The sequence below is a fragment of the Herpailurus yagouaroundi genome, unplaced genomic scaffold, assembly GCF_014898765.1.
Source record: "Herpailurus yagouaroundi ecotype Mexico unplaced genomic scaffold, PumYag 159, whole genome shotgun sequence".
NCBI classification, from domain to species: domain Eukaryota; kingdom Metazoa; phylum Chordata; class Mammalia; order Carnivora; family Felidae; genus Herpailurus; species Herpailurus yagouaroundi.
In genome coordinates, this window is record NW_024412400.1 from 61204537 (window position 1) to 61227626 (window position 23090).

The window sequence follows — 23090 nt, forward strand, 5'->3', positions numbered from 1 at the left end:
GGCCTCTAAAATGCAGAAATTTAGATTTAAAACTTCTCACACTGTCCTGATTTTTCCTATTTCCCTGTGGACGAGGAGTGTTTTGTCAGGTGGTGTTAGGGAATTAGTATTCTAAGCCAGATGGATTTTCAGCAATGAATGAAGTACAGATCAGTGGAAAGATCATGGAGGCAAACACTGAATTCAAATCCCTGCACCAGCAGTTACTAGCTTTGTAATTTTAAGTGCCGGTAGCCAGTTTCCTTAACTGCAAGGCAGACAGCTAAATCATGGGACTGTTAAGAGAATTAAATTCAATGAATGTATTTAGAATACTTGGCAAAGTATTCTTGGCAAAGAGAAGGGTGCTCAACAAATGTTTTCTCCTCCTCCTTTTTTTCCTGTTCTCTGGAGATGAATCTGACTAGGGCCATATTGACCCTTTCCTCACTGACCCAAACGCGGCCCCATTAGGATCATGTAGGAAACTGCATTATCCTGAGAACAAACCCCCCTTCTGAGTAAACTTTGTGGTAAACTTCATGTAAATGGAAACCAGGGATACTGGACAGTGAAATGGAAAGACAGATGGCTTATAAAAACAGATGGTTTGGGGAATGGCTGGTAACTGGTGAGTTCCGTTAAAGAGGTCAGGACAACTGGAGGGAATATAGTATTAGTTTATGTTATAAAAGTCTGCTGCTCAGAAAAAGATAAAACAGTATATTTTTTCTTCATATATTCACAAGTCTATTTTGCAAACAACCATCTGTCTACTTCCAAGAGTGAATAATTTATATCAAAAATAAATAGTATTAAAATCACCAATTCCACTTGTTTTACTATGAACTTTTGGGGAAAAAAAAAACAATTCAGTAAAATGTCCATAAATGATTTCATCCAATTGTCTATTTTTTTTTGCTTCTTTCCATATATTTCCTGTTCATATCTAATAGGATGATATCCTCTTATGTTGCCCAAGATAGTAATTCTTTATATTTTTAGAAAAGAAAAAAGTTAAAAAAAAACTAAATTGCATTATAGCAAAGAAATTTGTATTGCCAAACAGAAATTTAGCTTAACATTTAAAATCTTTATAAAAGATAAACAAATCCTGAGTTTCCCTTTATTTTATCATAATTGAAAAATGAAATCACTTAATATGATCACCTGATACATAATTTCCGTAAAACTTCTCTATGATGAAACAAAGCTCTATATATTTAAAGAGTGTGTATAACATTTATAACTCATGACAATTCCAAACCAACTAGCACTGGTATAGCTCCAAATTACTATTAGTTGTGGCTATTTTTGGAAAAAAAAGGTACAAAGCTTATTAGGTAGGGCCCAGCATACCAGAAAAACTTAACTTTACATTGTCACAGAGTTCAAGAAGTGACATTACAGTGTGAAGACACTATAAACTGCCATTTCTTTCTCATAAGTTTCTTAAAACAGGTTGCAAAAATATTCAGTACCTCATATATAATAACTAACAAAAATATTTCCATTGGCTACCGTTTGCCCAGAGTGACTAAGGACCAAAAAATAGAATTCTTGTTGCTTTATTATCTGATAAACTGCTAGTAAGCTCCCGTTAGAAGTTCTTTAGACATTACACCAAGTTGTCTTGGTCTTCTGATCATATATATATATATTCATATATATATATATACACATATATATATATGTATTTTTTCAAGTAAAGAAATGTTTAACAGATGTAAACTATTTATTGAATATTTGCCACCAAATATTGTTAAATACATTATCTTGCAGCATATCGCTTTCAAGTTAAAATGTCAAACAAACACCAATATTTACAATTCTTTTAAGGAATGTTATATAATGACACATTAAGGCGTAAATTCTTTTGGCTTATAATTCTTAAAAGAATGATAATAGCAAAAGTGATGCAAAATCTTCAGTGTGAGATTATGATTAAGCTACATTTTACAAAAATATGGTGTAAGATGGCAATAATCCCATTCAACATCCTGGATTAAATCCCTTCAGGAGGGACTGATAATTTATACAGTCAAACTTTAAAATTTACAGATAAAGGCAGTTCAATACTGCCACTGAGAAGTACATCTCTTAACATATACAACTTTCAGGCCACAGTTTTGAAGGTCTGAAGTATCAAGTTGGTTTGATGAATTAGTCGGTTGGCACTTATGAACACATTTATTGCCCTGTTTAAAAAAAAAAAAAAAAAAAAAAATTTTTTAAAAAAAAAAAAAAATCATCCTTTAAAAATATTTATACTTGACACCATCTGCTAACAGTAGCACTGAAATCAATTTAGGGGGAAAAAAAGAAAGGCAAGTTAGTACTGAGGATCTTATCCTTCATACCAGTCGGTACTGAATGCTCCTGCATCATTTGAAACTATCCTAGGAATTACTGCCCCCTAGTGGTTCTGGCTGGCAATAAGGTGTTGGGCTGCTAATGATAGGTGGCGCCTCAAAACCCAGATCTCATGGCTAGGTTGAACAAACTGGCCAAACAGGATTCAATGTAGTTTCCAGCTCCGATTTCACGTAAGTTACCAAAATAGAATCTTCTCCTCAAAATCTCTGTATCAATGGACATGATACTTAAGAAAAAAAGTTAATTACTCGAAATCTGAATTATCCCAATCTCTCTTACCTTCTTTCAAAAACAAAAAACAAAACAAAAAACCAGGAGAATTCTAAACTACTTTTGGAATAAATCTACTTTTAAAATAATCATGTGGCTTCAATATTGAAAGCTGATGATATATAAATACATGTTCTTAGAAATTACTTTGTGCTGCACACATTTCTTCTATCAGCCCATCTTTGGGACAAAGAACTGATGCCCTAGTCCCATAGTGTGGTCTTATCAGTTTCTAAGTATCATAGCTAAAACTTGTATCTTTATCCTAGACATTTCTCAAAAAAGATGGACCAGAAAGAATTAGTGGAATTAATGCAAATACATCCCTCTATTGAAAGATGGCTCAAAGATCAGGTTCTGGTAACAGTTTCCAGTTTTGAGAAAGCAGGTACAAAACTCGTGGCACGTTATTCATACACAAATAATTATAATTTAAAGAAGCTACTGAATGGAGAAAAAGTAGTAGTAGGGAGCCTGAATAATCCATATGCAGAGTACGTAACTTCAGATTAATGAAAATTAGGCTCTAAAGGAATTTCAACCTTTCAATGTGCTTATTTCATGATAGTTCTTAATTAGAATCAGAAATAATGATCCCATCAAGTAAATTATTCTTTTAATGTGTTTTGGTTATTTGGGCTTAGCAGTGGAGACCAAGGAAAAACAGATGTAAGGTTATTTTCAGAACACACCTGCAAGCTTATTAAGCTAAGTCGTCAAGGAACATTTCCCCTAGACTATCTGAACAGTAGTAGGGAATAACACACAACCATTAATAAAATGTAGCTCAGTATCTTTAATTTATAATATAAATGTAAATATTTCAACTTACTTGAACTGTTAAAAAATAACTGAAAATTAACAGACCATTCTAATGTATTTTATTTTTTTAAATATTATTATAATACTGTAATGGTTTGACATGGATTTAAGGATCTTTAAATTTCAAATGGTAGGATAAAATGTTAGAGGTCCCTGCCAGTTATAAATGCAATAATCACTATTTAGATGATTTTTCTGACTTTAAAAACAACGCCCAATTTACCTTTTTAGTATACTACTCGTAGAAGGACCCTGAAAGCTTCCCTCCTTCCACAAGTTAGTCACAACCTTTGCAGCACTTTTAAATCACCTGGAATACTTTTTTTTTTTTTTAAGTTTAATTATTTTGAGAGCAAGAGAGAATGGGGTAGGGGTACAGAGAGAGAGGGAGAAAGAGAGAATCCCAAGTAGGCTCCATGCTGTCAGCACGGAGTCCGACACGGGGCTCGATCTCACAAACTGTGAGATCACGACCTGAGCTGAAATACAGGCGGAATGCCTGACTGAGCCACGCAGGCACCCCCTGGAATACTTTTTAAAAAGACTTAAACCCTAATTCCAAGCTAACTGAATCAGAACCTCCGAAACTGAGACCACGGCACTGGAATTTTTAAAAACTGAACCCAAGTGATTCTAATATGCAAAGTGCATTAAGAACCACTGCTTTAACTTTAGTTCTCAACAGACCTGGCAGCATCAGTATCATCTGGAAACTTCTTAGAAATGCAGATTCTTGGGTGCACTCTAGACCTACAGAATGGACAATTTGTTCTTTAATAAGCCCTCCCGGTGATTCTGAGGCTACTAAAATTTAAGAACCACAGCCTCAGGGGCTGGTAAAGTAGGGTAGTAAGCCAATCTCACTCCCCATGTTTCTGTATGGCTTGCAAGCTAAGAATGCTTTTGTATTTTTAAATGGTTAAAAAAGAAGAAGAAAAATATTATGTAACAGGTGCAAATTATACAAAATTCAAATCTCAGTGTCTGTAAATAAAGTGTTGTTAGGACATGGCCATAATACCACTTGCTCCTATACTATGACTGCTTTTGTACCACAACAGTGGAGGTAAAGTACATAGTTCTGACAAGCCCAAGTCAAAATACTTGCCATGTGGCCTATTTCAGAAAAAGTCGGTCACCTTCTGCTCTCAACTAGTTATGGCTGGATTATCAACCACACGCTATTTTTATAAACAGTCTATCTTTGTTACTAGTTAACTCGAGTATTAACGATATAGTAAAAGGGCGTAATTTACATGGTTTTAGTATTATATAAAACTACATAATTTAACTTTAAAAGACAAGGATGATAAATGACACTACTTACTTGCCATCTTTAAAATAGGTTTTCAAAGTATCACTGAAACTTTTGGAGTATTTTACAAATTCTTTCTTTTGGTGTTCAAGTGCCTATAGACATTAAACACAGTAAGAAAAAAATATTAAATAAGAAAAGAGAAATAACACAAAAGCCAAAATCAAAGACGGGAAGATTACACAGAATACAGAATGGACTTTATATTATGGATTAGAATTTTCAGAAGTATTTACTTAAATATATGTAACAGCATATTTTAATTCAATGACAAAACCAGTGGTTAACGATACAAAACTATTTCCCATAATCAAACCATCTTAGTATTTAATTCAATAAAGCAACTAAGTGTAAAGCAACGTCTAAGGTGGTAGCTTATAAAGCTTCTACTAAACTTACCCTGCGGTTCTGGTATTGGTACTTCTTGAAGACATTATTCACTGTATCAAGAAGTTCTTTTATTGCACTAGCTATATCCCTGTTGGGTAAGGAAAAAAGAATCTCCTTTAAATCAGTTACATTTGGAAGAGGTTTGTCTGTGTGCATGTTTATTGTATATAATATATATAAATATACGCACATATTTTAAGGATTACTAATCACGCAGTTAATGACCACACTAATCCCGCATCATGTGCAAACATCTGACTAGTAGTTTCAGTGGAGCTTTTAGCCCGTACCCTTCTGTGACCCTGACCTCTCTTGCACTGCTGACAGTTTGGTCTAGGTTTATTCTGCAACTTCAACCTTCCCAAATCAGTAACATTTCATTCAGCATTACTTACTCAAATTTTTAAGAATTATTTCTGCTTCTCATCTTTTCCAGTTATGATTTTTCCTTTCTCTGGCTAACGTAGCTAAATTCAAGCTACTATCTTCTTCACTTTTGCTATCTCATGAACAATTATATAAAATTTTTACGCTACATGCAACTCCCTCCTGTATTTACCAGCACTTCAAGTTACATATACCTCATACTCTGAATGTTTAAAATGAAATATTTCCTTCTCAGACTCTCTCTTTTTTAATTTTTTTTAATGTTTATTTATTTTTAAGAGACAGAGACAGAGTGTGAGCAGGGGAGGGGTAGAGAGAGGGGGAGACACAGAATCCGAAGCAGGCTCCAGGCTCTGAGCTGTCAGCACAGCTGAGAGGGCTCGAACTCACGAACTGTGAGATCATGACCTGAGCAGAAGTTGGGACGCTTAACCGACTGAGCCACCCAGGTGCCCCATACATCTCTTAAGATATATTTACCTTCTAACAACTGCCTATCCTCTTCTTCCAAACCTTTGTTGTAATTATTTCCCTTGGAAAATACATTTAAATTTCTGAGAAAGGCAGTATCAGAATATTTTTTCTACTTTAACCCTTTTCAGCTATCATCCCTGGACTATATATGCATCAACACCTTCCTCTCCTTTTAAGGAGATAAAGAAATCAGTAATTCTCATGAGTTGAATGTTATTCTTATCCGTAAACCACTTTTTTTTCTAAACTCTGGTCTTTTATATCTATGCCCTTTTCAATTTTCATCTTCTAACTTCATAGCAATATTTTTGGTCAAACTGAACTTAAACTTCTGCTATGCAAATGTAAGTGTGAAGATATGAATTAGTAAGACATGAATCTAGACCATCCCAAAGATAATCTTTTATTACTGACTTTTTAATCACAACTGTCAGATTTCAGGTATTTCAAACCTAAAACATTTCAGCTTTACTAAAGAAAAAAACCAAAAAAGCTCTGTGTCCAGATTTCTGTATGTGTTTCATAGATTTCCCACAAATAAGCAAGTGGGAAGACTAAGAATTACAAGTATGCAGGATTTTGGTATAAAGGAAGTATTTTAGCCTATTCTGAAATAGTAAAATATTTTAATAAATATTTACTTATTACCTCCTGTATGTCAAACATTGATATCAGGCTGATATATTAGAATATGAAATATGCAAGTAGGACAATGAATTTTACATAGAAATGGTATCTATCCACTCATTTTCTCCTCCTCTTTGCCTCTAGTTTACGAACAGCAGTTTTAACTCATACAACAGTTCCTTTCATCTATGGTTTCAAGTAAGTTGACTCCTTCTGTATTGCTATGATGTGCATAAATTCATTACTGCTTAATAAAGTGATGTCACGTGACTATGACATGAGAAAAATTATGATTTCAGAAAATAAATATTTGGAATGTACTTCAAATCCATAATGAGCCCATTTAAAACAGAACATAATGGAGCAAATTAGAGTGACCAAACAGGTGTTTATACAGAAGAACTTTGTGAATACTTTAATATTCTACTTTAAAGAAGGTATTAGGGGTGCCTGGGTGGCTCAGTCGGTTAAGTGACTTCGGCTCAGGTCAGGATCTCAAGGTTTGTGAGTTCAAGCCCCATGTTGGACTCTGTGCTGAGCATGAAGCCTGCCTGGGATTTTCTCTCTCCTTCTCTCTCTGCCCCTCCCCTGTCATGTGATTTCTCTCTCTCTCTCAAAATAAATAAAAATTTTTAAAAATAAAAATAAAAAAGGACAATAAGAATGTGCTTTCTGGGCTAGTCAACAAGATGAATATATGCTCCATATATAATGACAATGGCTGGATTCTATAGGTCAAAAGAGCAGTGAGTTCTCACCCACTCACCTCTTAGATAAAGCAAGGGTTTACTGAATAGTAGTGCCCCAGGCTTACTAATGAATATTGGGAAGCTATCTATATTTTAAAAGAAAACTTAAAAAATAAGCCCCCAGGTGATTTTGCTGATGAACCAAATTTGGAATCCAGTGTTTGGGAACCTAGAGCCTAGAACTAGGCCATAGGGTTTCATAAAGAATTCTATGGAATGATCAAGGCTGTTTATCCCTAGGCCTGCCCTCCTCTACAAACAACCTGTGGTTGGGGCACCTGGGTGGCTCAGTCAGTTAAGCATCTGACTTCGGCTCAAGTCATGGTCTCACGGTTCATGGGTTCAACCTCTGTGAGCCCAGAGCCTGCTTTGGATTCTGTGTCTCCCTCTCTCTCTCTCTTCCTCCTCCACTCACACTGTCTCATTCTCAAAAATAATAAACATTAAAAAAATTTAAAAACAATCTGGGCAATTTATGTCAAATATTACATCATCTGTATGTACACAGAAGAGTTTTTTCAGTTAAGGCACTAAGGTTTGCACCAGGGAAGCTAAACTGTATTAGTAGTTAAGGGTCCATTTCCAACAAGAGAAAATAATCAGCCCTAAAAAATACTTCAGACAATGTAACAGATCAAGAAATGGAGAAAACCTGAGGATAAAATAACTCCAGTGTAATTACAAACAGTCTGGAGTTAAGTGATTCTGTGAAAAGGGACATATAATACAGTTATAATAGGAAGGAATTTTAGCAATTTGTAGCTTTTAGTAGGGCAATTTTGGGGAAACATACACTTGAAAGAGAGGACAACAAGCATCAGATGAAATGTAAACATACACCTTATCCAAAACTTGCATGGAATAGTAGAGCTTTTAATCATGTCACCCAAATTTATATAACATATGTTTATGTGAACACTTGAAGGAAATTCCTATGCTGTATGTTTAGTTTGGTCTAGACTGGACAACTCTGGAAAAGCTATTCTGAAGCCATCTGGAAAACCAAACTCGTGAATTTTAGCATATAATTATGCAAATGAAGATTATAAAGAGTGAATAGATCAACGCATGGCTTTCTGCTTTATTAAGGTACAAGTCTCTACTAGTCATTCATTAGAATGTATCAGACTTTAAAAAACCCCTATTAATTTTATTAAATATTTGTATAAGCTTAACTGTAGTCAAACAGAAACATTCATTAATCAAAAGAACTTTTAACGTATTTGTTTGCCGGATCATTTTCCTAATCATCTCCATAGAGAAAAGGGGGAAAAAAGCCCTATAATACAATGCAACATGTGTTGTAAGCATATGCGCAGTTCTGTGTGAAGCACTTTGTGTATGTCATTTCTTTCAACTCTTGCAACTGTCACCCTCATCTTCAGACAGAAGCTAGAAAGACAGAAGCTAATAAGCAATTTAACTGAGGCCACACTGCTAAATACTGGAATAGAAATTCAAACCCAGGTCTGCTAACATACACAAAAATACCTGGATATTTGTTAGTGGACAGGAGTCTTTTTTCTACTTTAACATAACCCATGAAATCACATGTAGTACTTGATAAAGCATTTGATACAGATTTATTGAAAAATATTGCTAAAATAAATGAAGATAAAACTACCTTAAATATACAAAAGTAAAATATTTTAAAGAAAAAAACAGTAACTACATAATATGTTGTACCTGAAGGATAAGCCTTAAACAATTAACCATGGGGACGATATGTACCAAAATGTATCAATCTATATCAGTGATACAAATAATTACACCTTACCTATCTATATTAATTCATACATGGTTGAATTTTAGTCTCAGAAATAATACATATTATCAACACAAACTTTCCATGGCCAATTATACCTCCTCAAACGGTTAAGAAATAAATGTGAATTGCCAATATTCTTAATTCAGTCATGCTGGGCACACTCCAGAAAACAGAACTGAAATATTAATACTGCCCGATAAATGAAAGACAAGCCCCTGATTCGGCCTCTGTCAAGGATTATGGACAAGACTCTTAGGCTCCTGACCTCGATTTCCTCACAATTAAAATGTGGTTGTTTATAAAGTGTTTTTCAAACCTCTCTCTCCACAGCCACAGTGGGTTTAGCAGGGATGCTTTGGGGACTCCACAGAGGGGAAAGATGGTGTCAAAGTAGCAGGATGAGGGTTCTGGGCCTATCATATCTACCCCAGTTTCAACCACAACACTGTTCTCTCTCTTACCTACCGGAATTCTATATTAAGATGTCCTTTATCACACCTCTTCCAAATGGTAGAAACTTTTTTTTTCAATCACCAGATTAGATCAGCATTATGCATCTCGGATTGGGAAGCAGCAGAGAAGACCATGGAGCGAGTTTGTCTGGGTTCAAAGCCAGATCTACCAACTTACCAGCTCTGTGACCTTGGAAAAATTACTTAATTTCTTCACTTGTTATGGCAGTGTTATAATAAGTTAATACACACAAAGCACTTAAGAAAGCACTGAATACATTATTCTAAGTGACTGCTATTACTATGAAGATGACATTGATTCTATAAACTTCTCCTTCAATGACCTGAGGCAAAATCTGCCGAAAATATTATTTTTAAAATGTCATATTTTCATAGAAACGTAGCAGAGATTATAAGCAAATATATGATCAAAACACATTAAAATCTTATTAAATTTTTTTGAAAATGCCAAAATAAGTTGTTTAAACAACTGTGCTTCAGATCACTGGCAATTTACCCTTTTATGAGATAAAACATGTTTACTTTTTATTAGACTAAAAATAAAATTTCATGCACAGTTGACTGTCTTCCTTTTTTACATATTAAAAATAGTTAAAGGAAGTTGAGGCTTTCCTATAAGGGTAAAATATCTACCTTGGTATTTGCTCCTGTGACATGAAATTTGGCTACCCAATGAAAAATCTTTCTCACACTTTCAGGTTCTCAATTAGAAGACCTACAAGAGGGGCACCTGGGTGGCTCAGTCCACTGAGCATCTGACTTAGGCTCAGGTCATGATCTCACAGTTGGTGGGTTTAAGCCCTGTGTGAAGCTCTATGCTGACAGCTCAGAGCTTGGAGCCTGCTTCCAGATTCTGTCTCCCTCTCTCTCTGCCCCTCCCCCATTTGTGTTCTAGATCTCAGTCTCTCAAAAATAAAAAAAAGTTTAAAAAAAAGGGGGAGGGGGAAAGAAGACCTAAAAGAGGAGGGGTGCTCCTTGATAGCTGGGTTGGGTGCCCAACATGAACCATTATTTTCTAAAATGGGATATTCCTCGCCCCATACCACTCAATAGGTGCCCAAACCAGCTAAAATAGCATTTTGTAATGTGAATTACAAAGAATACTATTTCTAAGAGATGAATGTTATTATTTACTTCCAGTGAACCTCTTTATATTCTTCAACGATACAATGTATGTGAACAGACACCTTTCCAAAGAAGATACCCAGATGGCCGACACATGAAAAAATGCTCAACATCACTCATCATCAGGGAATTACAAATCAAAACCACAATGAGATACCACCTCACACCTGTCAGAATGGCTAACATTAACAACTGAGGCAACAACAGATGTTAGCAAGGATGCGGAGAAAGAGGATCTCTTTGCATTGTTGGTGGGAATGCAAGCTGGTGCAGCCACTCTGGAAAACAGTATGGAGGTTCCTCAAAAAACTAAAAATAGAACTACCCTATGACCCAGCAATTGCACTACTAGGCATTTATCCAAGGGATACAGGTGTGCTGTTTCAAAGGGGCACATCATGCACCCCCATATTTAGAGCAGCACTATCAACAATAGCCAAAGTATGGAAAGAGCCCAAATGTCCATCGATGGATGAATGGATGAAGAAGATGTGGTGTGTATGTGTGTGTGTGTGTGTATGTATATATGTGTGTGTGTGTGTGTGTGTGTGTGTGTGTGTGTGTGTGTGTGTGTGTGTGTGTGTATATATTGGAGTATTACTCGGCAATCAAAAAGAATGAAATCTTGCCACTTGCAACTATGTGGATGGAACTGGAGGGTATTATGCTAAGTGAAATTGGTCAGTCAGATAAAGACAAAAATCATATGACTTCACTCATATGAGGACTTTAAGAGACAAAACAGATGAACATAAGAGAAGGGAAGCAAAAAGAATATAAAAACAGGGAGGGGGACAAAACATAAGAGACTCTTAAATATGGAGAACAAACAGAGTTACTGGAGGGGTTGTAGGAGCGGGGATGGGCTAAGTGGGTAAGAGGCATTAAGGAATCCACTACTGAAATCACTGTTGCACTACATGCTAACTTGGGTGTAAATGAAAAAAAATAAATTAAATAAAGATAGGATGTATGATGATGCAGCCTCTTCCAGAAAAACAAAAAAACAAAAAACAAAAACCTGAAAATCTTTCCTTGTCAGCATTTTCTACTTGTGGTTTCACTAAAAGGTTGCACTAATAATGCCATTCTAGTTATTCCCAATTTTCTTCATTTTGTATCCAGTCAGGCTGAAGAAAATTATGAGACTCTTTACTCATCCGGAAATCATGTTTGGAGTTTCCCCCTCATTCTCCCACCCTTTCACCCCTGAGGAGAGCGCCCCTGGTTTGAGAACCACTACTCAAGGATGATCCTTCTTGCTGCTGCTCACCAGTCAGCCTCCTGGCCCCACGCATATTCTCAGTCTAATTTAACCTGTATCCCAAAGGTAAGGATTTGGAGGTTTACGATTTGGCAAATATTAAAAAATGCTCTTCAAGCCTAAGAGTACATTACTTATCTTAATGACTTATGCCATTTCTGAAACAAAAATAATACTGGTATCCTCTGTTACCGATACTATAATTTATCCAACTTCTCTATTCACTTTAATCTGACATTTACATTTTTCAATTATTTTTTATAGTTCAAACTGCATTCCAGTTTATGTACATTTCATTCACTTTTTATATTAACATTCTAAAAAACATTACGTTCTAATGCCAAATACCACAGCTTAAAAGTTAATAATCAAAAATACAGCATTTAAAAATTTCAAGTTTGATTTCAAATTAGCATTTCAATTTAGTATTAATGTCATACCAAAATAAAACACCTAGAATTAGTGGTTCTTTTGAAGTCTTTTCAAGAAAAGAAGAACCAAAGCCAAAAGCTGCTTACTTGATTGTCTGCAGAAACCTCACTCGGTCATTGATCTCATCTGGGATCTTACTGAGAATTTGTTTAAGTGCTCGTGCCTTTTCGTTTAGGTCCTGGAATTCTGGCTCTGGTCGTTCAATCATATACTCTGACAAAATACATAATAAAAAGCATCATGCAATTCCCTGCCAAATTCAAGTACAAGAACTCCCAGCATCGGTTAAAGAGGTGTGGCAGAGTGGGGAGAGAAAGGCCAGATGATTAGGAAAGACAAGGCTGCAAAAGCAAAATTCATTAAAACTCAACTTAGTTCGGAAATAGTATTAGGGCCTTCACTCTACAAGTGAAGTATCAGAAGATGAAAGACCAAACATTTTCCATTTTGGGATAAACGGAAATCCCGTGAATCTTAAATAACTAAACAAACATCTCAGTCAAGTTTATCAGGCCTCTGAAGCTATACTTGACACAGAAACCTTAAACCTTATGACATTCATAACAAATATAATGGCAACAGATATCTGTCAATGGGGTAGATGAGTTTAATAAAAACCTTTATATTTAATATATCAAAACCCAAACAACCTACTAATATCTTCAGCACATTCTTGAAATCTCACTTAAAACACAATTTACATTGATTTTTTTCCCCACTATCATCACAATAATAATAATAGTAAGGAAGGGAAGGAGAAGGGAAGGGGCGGGAGGCCCTTTTGTCAAATAAAGATCTGGAGGAAATGCTTTTCAACAAATGTAGGAAAAGTAAATAAGACTCTCTGACTACCTTCTACATCATCAGCTGCCATTCGAAGAAGGGACTCTGTGAAGTTAACTTCTACACTTTTTTTCTCTAAAATTTTCATAATGATGTCTTGCGTGAGTCCTGGATTTTCTTTTTCAGCCTATAAAGAAGAGAAAGCTAGTTTTAAAACACAGAAGCTCAGTCAGCATTTTAAAGCCAAAACTTAATCGTTTAGAACCTGCTGAGAATTTCTTTCAGTGATCAACTTATGAGGGCAGAAACCTTTGTAAAGTAGGTGTCCTGATGGCATTCACTTATGTTTCCTCAGAGCTTATGCACGAGGCTTCTTGTTACAGCCAGGGTCTCTTTTGCCATTTGAACGTAAAGTACTTAACACTTCCTACTTCTCCTCTACGCTCACTTGCAATCAAACTAGTAACAAAAATAGAAATAAAGGTTATATATATTTTGATAATCCATCAATTACTCTTTTCAGTAGCTTAAATATACTAAGGATATTTAGATTTTTTTCTCATTAGCTAATATTCCAACTTGAGAATCAAGTAATACTTATGTTACCAGTACTTTGCAGATCCTTGGCATTTAAATGAACAGCAAGTCAAGAAAAACAAAAATGAAACAAAAAAGCAGAGTTCCCTTTGCAGGTTTTATTTAAGCTATATAATCCCTTAACTACTTTCCCACATAATGATTTTCATTTCCTATTTTATTTTTGTAGCAAGAATATTTCCTTTTGTAGCAAGAATATTTGTAGCAAGGATAATTTACAGAACATCATTTCATCCTTTTGCTATCTCCTGAGCTTGTCTCACTAATGAGTGTATTGGTTCTATGTTACTTACATTCACCAGGGCACTAAAATCTTCCAGCCATTTCAGGACTGAACATAGGAGTTCTGAGCTTATCAAAGTTAACTTTCTGATATGGGTTTTTCCCAGTGATTTTTGTCCCATTTTACTATTTTTAAAAATTTTGTAATGACATTCTAAGTTTGTTTTAAGATGCCTGTCAATTTGAATCATTGTGCTAATGATTTATCATTTTTGCCCAATATTAAATGGCAAATAGAAACACCATTTATGATCATAATCGGACAGCGATCTATTTACTTCCTTGTGTGTCAAGCACATTTAACCTCTGCCTTTACAATTCCTTTCTGGTATCACTGCAGATCTAGCTTTCTTCTGTTCCTATGCTCTTTCCATTATAACATCTTGTTTTTCAAGTACCAAACACTGAAAGGTTTTCGGATGGAATGAGAAAAGAAAATATGCACATTTATCTCAATCCTGGGACCATTTTAACTGCTGTCGTATGCTACTTAAGGAAGTCATTTTCATAGATGATTAATAACAATAAAGTGTATCCTATGAATTCATTCCCTTTATAACCTGTTTTGATTTTTCGTTCCATGAGTATATGTAAGACAGAATCTATTTTTAAAATACAAGACTACCTTTTGAAGAAAAATTGTATAAATATGGGTTAAGATGGTATCAACATTAATTTGGTGAATTGTCACAAAATTATATACACTATGTAAATAAGCCAGTATTTGATAACAGTGGTTTATCTTCCTTCTCTGAGTAGCATTACATTGCCTATATAATGCATTGTTTTAGGAGGCAGGAGCGCATTCCCCATCTGCTCACAAAAAGTTTCAGCAGGAAGACAATCTCTGATTAAGTTATAATACGGTGCCAAAAGAACTAAATGCTGACAGTCTGAGAATAAAGTTTCCAACATCAAGTTGGTCTGGAAACTGCCCAAACTGGAGCATTACAGAAATCTTGCAGAAGTATTGAGCATTCTCAGTTCACAAGTGTTCTTAGTGCTAAGAAATATACTTTAATAGTGCTATGTATTAAGTAGTTAGGTTCAAACAACTTAATAAGTACTTGCGTTCTTCTAACATTGTAGTAGTCTTTAAGAAATACATAAATTGAAAGAAGAATATTTTCTTTAATTCTTAAATAACCAAGATTACTTGCTACTGAGATATATGCACCTGTTGGGCACTGCACAATTCTCAAATGTTGGAATCAGATTGGACCCTGCCCTCACTTCCTGTTGTATATTGATTTTCTTGTGGTACCTCCTTTTTCTCACAGCAATGGCCAAAATTCCAACCTCATAAAGATATGACATCATTGAAAGGAATAGGGCTTAATCTAGTGTGTTGGAATTGCAAACTACTTCAAGCTAGCATAGTTCACAGGGTCTAACAGATGTTTAGCATCACTATGTTCCTTTAGATGTTTAACATAACTCATGGCACCCATCTGAGTTTGCTGTGGGGACGCAGGGTGCCTAGGCACATAGCTTAGGAATTACAGTCTTAGTATCTTCTGGCTGAAATCCTAATTAAGCTACTTACTTTTAATTTTAAATGCCTTAAATCTACCCAATTCTTCTGACTGACAAAATAAACAGATCTATGCTTAAACTGGTGACTTTATCTATCTATATCTTCAGGTCTGCCCCAGAATACAACCTTGCATTCTATGGTTGTCCAATTTTTATAAAGAACCCAACTATGACAGGAAACTATCCTCAAAGGCAGTAACATCCACTCTTGTGATTCAGTGATTCTCAACAGCAAAACCTATCAGAACTTTCCAAGAGGAAAAAGAACCAAGGACAACAGGTATCTTAAAAGATAGTATTTATTAGTATTTCATCTTGGGAGAAACTATTTTAATCCTTTTTCTTGTGATAATAATAAAAATAAATATTAAACCTTGATAGATGACACTGTGTTGTGGTCAAAGAACTGGAAACATAGGCATATATATTATGGATATTAATAGGGATATATGGGTGAGTGAGGCTTTTAAAATCTTTTTTCAGGGGCGCCTGGGTGGCTCAGTCGGTTAAGCATCCGACTCTTGATTTGGGCTCAGGTTGTAATCTTGCAGTTTGTAAGTATGAGCTCTGCATGGGGCTCTGCACTGTCAGTGTGGAGCTTGCTCGGGATTCTCTCTCCCTCTCTCTGCCTCTCTCGTTCTCTCAAAATTAATAAACTTAAAAAAAATTGTCAAATAAGTTCTAGTTTTAAAAACACAAAATCTTCATCTTTTTAATGCATGCCCTTTTAATTCCATTTGAAATTTAACAAATTAAATTTGCTCAGTTGATTAAGCATCTGACTTTGACTCAGGTCATGATCTCAAAGTTCTTGAGTTCAAGCCCCTCCTCGGGCTCTGTGCTGACAGCTCAGAGCGTGGAGCCTGCTTCGGATTCTTTGTCTCCCTCTCTCTGCTCCTTCCCCCACCCCTCCCCACTCACAATGACGGTCTTTCTCTCTCTCTCAAAAATAAATAAACATTTGGGGCGCCTGGGTGGCGCAGTCGGTTAAGCGTCCGACTTCAGCCAGGTCACGATCTCGCGGTCCGTGAGTTCGAGCCCCGCGTCAGGCTCTGGGCTGATGGCTCGGAGCCTGGAGCCTGTTTCCGATTCTGTGTCTCCCTCTCTCTCTGCCCCTGCCCCATTCATGCTCTGTCTCTCTCTGTCCCAAAAATAAATAAACGTTGAAAAAAAAAATTTAAAAAAAAAAATAATTAAAAAAAAAATAAATAAACATTTAAAAAAATTAACAAATTAAATATGATAATAATGATAAAATCAAGGCAAACTAATTTGTTTTCCTCTCAAATGAACTTCCACTTTCCCCAATTAAGAATCAGTGCCAAGGCTAATAAAATTTATCCATATGGTAAACCAGATCTATCATAACCACATACTTTAAACACAGTTTAAATTGTACTTTAGTGTTAAAACATCAGATTATATATAAGTATATTAAAAGAAAAAGCTTAATGAAATTATTTTGTCTCTTTTAGAAATAACATTGAGGATATCATCTACTACTTCAGACAGAGTCCTCTTTATGATGAGCACGAGAAATTTCTCTCTGTTCTTGCTATCAGAAAAGCTGAAAAACGGACTTTTGCCTTATCAATACTATATTGTTTTTTTTTTAATTTTTTTTTTTTTACATTTATTTATTTTTGAGAGATAGAGTGAGACAAAGTGAGAGTGGGGGAGGGGTAGAGAGAGGGGGAGACACAGAATCTGAAGCGGGCTCCAGGCTCTGAGCTGTCAGCACAGAGCCCGAGGAGGGGCTCGAACCCACAGACTGTGAGATCATGACCTGAGCTGAAGTCAGACACTCAACCGACTGAGCCACCCAGGCGCCCCTCAATACTAAATTGTGAAATAAGTTGCCTTTCCTTCCCTTCTTTGGCCACATTGAAAATAGTTAGAAAGTCAGCTTAAAACAGTTTCCATCATGCCTCCCTAATGACTAAATATGCCATTCCAAAACCACACCAAACTCAAAGAAAAAAAGAAACTGATGGTGTTACCTGATTCATTTTCTTCATTAACCCAATGATTTGTCAGAACATATTTTAATTAAGCTACTACGTATACATATACAGGCAGTGCATTTTAGAGTATTAATCACATCAAACTAGCTCTAATCTAATACATACAATGTAAATTCTTTTTTTTTTTTAATTTTTTTTTTTTCAACGTTTATTTATTTTTGGGACAGAGAGACAGAGCATGAACGGGGGAGGGGCAGAGAGAGAGGGAGACACAGAATCGGAAACAGGCTCCAGGCTCTGAGCCATCAGCCCAGAGCCTGATGCGGGGCTCGAACTCACGGACCGCGAGATCGTGACCTGGCTGAAGTCGGACGCTTAACCGACTGCGCCACCCAGGCGCCCCATACAATGTAAATTCTTATGGTGAGGTAGGAGAGATGTCTAGTGACATAGTCTATGCTACCAGTTAAGAGTGGTATCGATAAACTAATCTTTGCCATAAAAAAAAAATCAAGCTGGATGGCATTATGGTTTTATTCAAATAAAACTTACCTATACATTTTTTTCTAGATTTAAACATTAAAATACTTTACCTGAAATATAAGTTATCTTAGCTACAGACAGAAACAAATACACACAAAGTAAATAAAAATGAAAGATTTGGGCACCCTGATATATACCGGGAAAGGAAGGGGGATGAATAAAGTTTTATATGAAAGACTGCACCCAATATGTAGAATAGGGATGTCCAACAGAAATATAACTCAAGCAACAAATGTCATTCATTGTAATTTTAAATTTCCTAGTGGCCACATTAGAAAAGTAAAAAGAAATACATGAAATCATTTTAGGAGTACAACCAAAATATTACCATTTCAGTATGTAATTACTATAAAATACTTATTGCTGAGTTATTTTACATTCTTTTTCTTATACTAAGTCTTCAAAATCTGGTGTATATTTTATACTTGGAGTACAACTCAATTTGAACCAACCATATTTTAAGTATTCAACAGCAACACGTGGCTAGTAATTATTAAATAGTATGTGGCTAGTAATTATTTGTCTCCAAATCTGGAGACAATGAAAAAGTTGACTCTAAGTGACTCGACCGTATAAGGAAAAGGTATCCTTAATCTGACCTACACACAGTTCTTATTTTCCCATCAAAAATACTGTTTTATACTTAGGTTCTGTAAGTAAGCAATATGAAAAACATATTTTCAAATTATAATTTTACAAAAAGCTTTTTTTTTTAATATTTTTGAGAGAGAGAGAGAGAGAGAGGGGGAGAGAAAGGGAGAGAACACGACCGAGCAGGGGAAGGGCAGAGAGTGAGGGAGACCGAGAAACTGAAGCAGGCTCCAGGTTCCAAGTTGTCAGTGCAGAGCCCGACGCAGGGCTTGAACCCGCGAACTGTGAGATCATGACCTGAGCCAGTCTGTCGCCCAACTAACTGAGTCACCAAAAGGTTTTTATCAAGTCAAATAACAGGAAAAGAAATTGAAAATATACTCTAAAGCTAAAGAGAAGAGACTCCAAAGAACTTAGTTTCAAAAGCATAAAAGTGATAAAAAGATGAATGCTAAGGAAACAGCATTTGTGTCAATTCACTTTTTGGAAGTGTTTTAAGCTTTAAAGAGTACACTAAAACAGACCTGAGATAGCTTAGAGGTTTTCACTAGAAGGAAATAAAGTGGCAATTATCACATGATATTCAGATTTATACGTAACATACATTTTAATCATAATAAATTATGTGCACCTCACCTTAATGAAAGCTGCTCTCAGTGTCTGAGCTGCAGACAGGTTTACTCGTTCTAGCTGTAATAAAAATTTTAAATCACTGTTAATATCAATTTTCTTAGAAAAAGCACATTTCTGATATTCCACTCTATAGTAATCACACTGATACATCCATCATTTGATTAACAAAAACACTTGCTAATTATTCTAAATCACCATAATTCTTCAAATACACAGGCTATCTAAAATTTTCATTAGAGACCATGAGAAATTAAGGAATATATAGGAGTTTTTCACTGAGAAGAGAAGAGAAGAGAAGAGAAGAGAAGAGAAGAGAAGAGAAGAGAAGAGAAGAGAAGAAAAACACACTGGGGGCACCTGAGTGGCTCAGTTGGTTGAACTTCTGACTCTTGATTTTGAGTCAGGTCATGAACTCAGGGTCGTGAGATCAAGTCCAGCATAGGGCTCCCTGCTGGGCATGGAGCCTGCTTAGGATTCTTTCTCCCTCTCCCTGCTCTCTCTCAAAATAACAAAAACAAAAACGAAAAAAACGAAGACAAGCTCTACTTTAAGAGTAGATTTAAGATAAGCATAGAATACAAAATAATATTAAGTCTCTACAGAAAGAATAAACATATTTACTTCAATTATTGAAAATGGGATTCAAGATCAATTCTCAATAGTCTATTGCAAGTACATGGTAAGTTGGGTGTGCACCGAACATAAAATGATCAATACCAAGAAAACATTTATTTAAGATTCTTTGCATTTTACTCCTTTTTAATTATTTTACAATTCCTCAGCCAGGAATTAAGCTGACGTTAGTATATTTTATTAATTAGAAAATAGCACCGATAAAAGGTTTGATACTAAATAAAGACTGTGGATCATCTGTCTTCTATGTTACCGGGATTAAGAAAAAAGTTACCTAAAATACTGTCTCAAAAGTTGAATTCCAAAGCTTTTAATTTTAGTATCAAAATGTGAGGTTTACAATTATGGAAAATAAGTGTCCTTATTATATACTTTATAGAATTCATTTTTCAGTGAGCCAAAAATAAATAAAGAAATAAAATTTCATTAAAAAAAAAAAAGCAAAAAAAAAAAACGCCATTTGCTGGGGCACCTGGGTGGCTCAGTCGGTTAAGCATCTGACTTTGGCTCAGGTCACGATCTTGTAGTCTGTCAGTTCAAGCCCCGCATCGAGCTCTGTGCTGACAGCTCAGAGCCTGGAGCCTGCTTCAGATTCTGTGTCTCCTCTCTCTCTGCCCCTTCCATGCTCATGCTCTCTCAATAATAAATAAATGTTAAAAAAAAAAAAAAAAAAAAAGCCATTTGTTGAAGAGTTAGCTGCTAGGCTTAAAGTAACTACCTTCGGTTAAATTCATATTCCTTTGGTCTCTAAGGATTGGGCCAATTAACTCAGTAAAACTCAATGTGTGTATATATGTGTGTGTGTGTATATTTTTAAGCTTTATATTTAAAAAAAATTATTAATGTCCATATCTGAGAGAGAGTACAAGTGGGGGAGGGGCAGAGAGAGGGGGACAGAGGAACTAAAGCAGCTTCGCCCCACAGCAAGCAGCCCAATATGCAGCTCGAACTCACTAACTAAGACCATGACTTGAGCTGAAGTTGGACACTCAACTGACCAAGCCACCTAAGTATCCTAAAGTATATATTTTTTTACTGGGGACAATATTAAATGTTCAAAAACAATGTAACTTTTATAGATTTTTATGCAAGTGGAATATTTTTACAAAAACCTTATGAACATAGCATATTTTGCAGTAAATATTCCTTTCAATCCTTGGAGGCAATAAAATGTACCTTTGCCTTTATAAACAATATAAACATACATACATGTATTTAAGGAATGGCCTACACTTTATTTTCTAAACAAGACAGAAATGCCAAGAACCTTATCTCCCTACAAGTTATGCACCTGAAACATAAGGCAAAAACAACAAAATCTGCCAAGATAAATACTTTATCTCCAAAAATAAACAACAGACCATTTAATTCAGTATTTAGCTTGGCTTCTACAAATCCTGTAAAACTAACATCGCCGGGAAGATACAAGGGAACCACATAGGCAAATACAACAAAGAAGCAACTATGTAAGTTTATAAAATTAAAGAAAGTATGCTTCCAAAAATGAAAACTTCTTCCATGGAATTCATTTAATTATAATGAATACTACTTAAGATTAAAATAACAATACAGCTCTTCTCATCTCAAGTTCTTGTGCAAGGGAGGGAGAGGCAGGCAGACAGGATGAATGTTTTCCACTCTGATAGGAACCATTTCCTTATTTGGGTTTACACCACACTCTGACCTCTTTCAGCAAGTCAAAGGTCTGAGTCAGATGTGTACCTTCAAGTGTCAGCATTATTATCTCTTTCTGTACTGGTTGTTATGTGAAAGGGTCAAGGCAAGTAAAAGAGGCCCAGAAAATTTGTGAAGAAGTAATAAAAGTACCAAGATAGACATCAGCATCTCTCTGGATTTCTAGATTAAGTTTACATAAGTGTATCTTAGAAAAGAAAAGGAAAAGTCAGGTATATACTAAATCAAATCTGTGAGCTGTGAAGCACCTCACCAGAACTCTGCTGGGAGTCATTTTGGGATACATTATATACCCACACAACTTGTAATAAACCCACTAGGCTTTATTACTCATATGATATCCACACTGCCCAGGGAATAGCAGGCATGCAGGCACATATATATTTTTTGAATTGAACTTAATCTCTCATCCATAAATTTATCTAAATTGTTCTTGAATCTATTTATAATTTCAGCCTGTAATACTCAGGCAGCAAGATATGTTTTTATCTTCCCAAATAAAAAGAGCTTCCTTTTTAGATCTTTCACTTGTGATAGATGATTTGATTATAAAATCATGTTTATCCTACCTTTCATGACAATGTAAGGTTCTGTTGTATCCTAATGACAATTATCATTTACTTAGCACCTGTAATGAACTTTGTTATATACAGTATTTTTATAGAGTATCTCATCCTCACAATCTGTAACTAGCGATCATCATCTCTATTTTAAAAGGCAGAAATTCAGTTTGCATAAATTTACCCAATGTTCAGTAGCTGTAAGTACAGAGGCAGAATTCATAACAGTTCTGTCTGGTTCCAAAACCTATGCACAAGCCACTAATGCCACCCAGCCTCCCTGAATTCACCCTTTGCAGACTGGCAGTCCCCCTATCATTGAACCTCTTCAACTACTTAAGAACTAACAAATTCCTGAGTTTCTACCATGTGTAAGGAGGTCAGTGTAACAGATACAAAGAAATAGATTATAGTCCTGGAACCCCAGAAGATCAATTTAAGTAAGCCACTACACGGACAGTGATGGGATCACTCACTATCAGTTGAAGTAGGAAAAAAGTCTTTATGAAAAAGAGATCTGAATGGTCCTAAAGAGGGTATACTCTTAAAATCTTCTGCCTTGGCTATTCTCCCACTTATGTATTTCTTCAGGTTGGTAACACATGGGGGTGTAAACACTGTATGTAAGTTCAGAACAGAAAAGAATTTCCATTTTGTTTCCAATGCTTTCATTAATTAGCCCAGTTGCTTTTTCTAGCTTTTGAGATAACAGTTGTTGGCTAGGGTATCTTTAATGAGCCAACATCCATCATTTCTTAGCTGCAATTGATAGTGCACACACCACATTTTGAATTCTAAGGAGGAGGAAAATATGATTACACC

General features: G+C 35.5%; 1 protein-coding gene across 2 annotated transcripts in view; it reads right to left on the minus strand.

Moving 5' to 3' along the window:
• Positions 1-1531: 1531 nt before the first annotated feature.
• The window catches only part of PDCD10 (programmed cell death 10), a 48169-nt gene continuing 26610 nt past the window's right edge, over positions 1532-23090 (minus strand). The window contains exons 2-7 of one of the 2 annotated variants that reach the window (XM_040480679.1): positions 19384-19437; positions 13304-13421; positions 12538-12664; positions 5162-5240; positions 4775-4857; positions 1532-2177 (exon numbers count right to left, since the gene is read on the minus strand). In XM_040480679.1, the coding sequence (XP_040336613.1) occupies positions 2096-2177; positions 4775-4857; positions 5162-5240; positions 12538-12664; positions 13304-13421; positions 19384-19437 (543 nt within the window). In that variant the 3' untranslated portion in view covers positions 1532-2095. The remainder of the gene's footprint in view (positions 2178-4774; positions 4858-5161; positions 5241-12537; positions 12665-13303; positions 13422-19383; positions 19438-23090) is intronic. The other variant, XM_040480678.1, reaches the window with a different exon arrangement.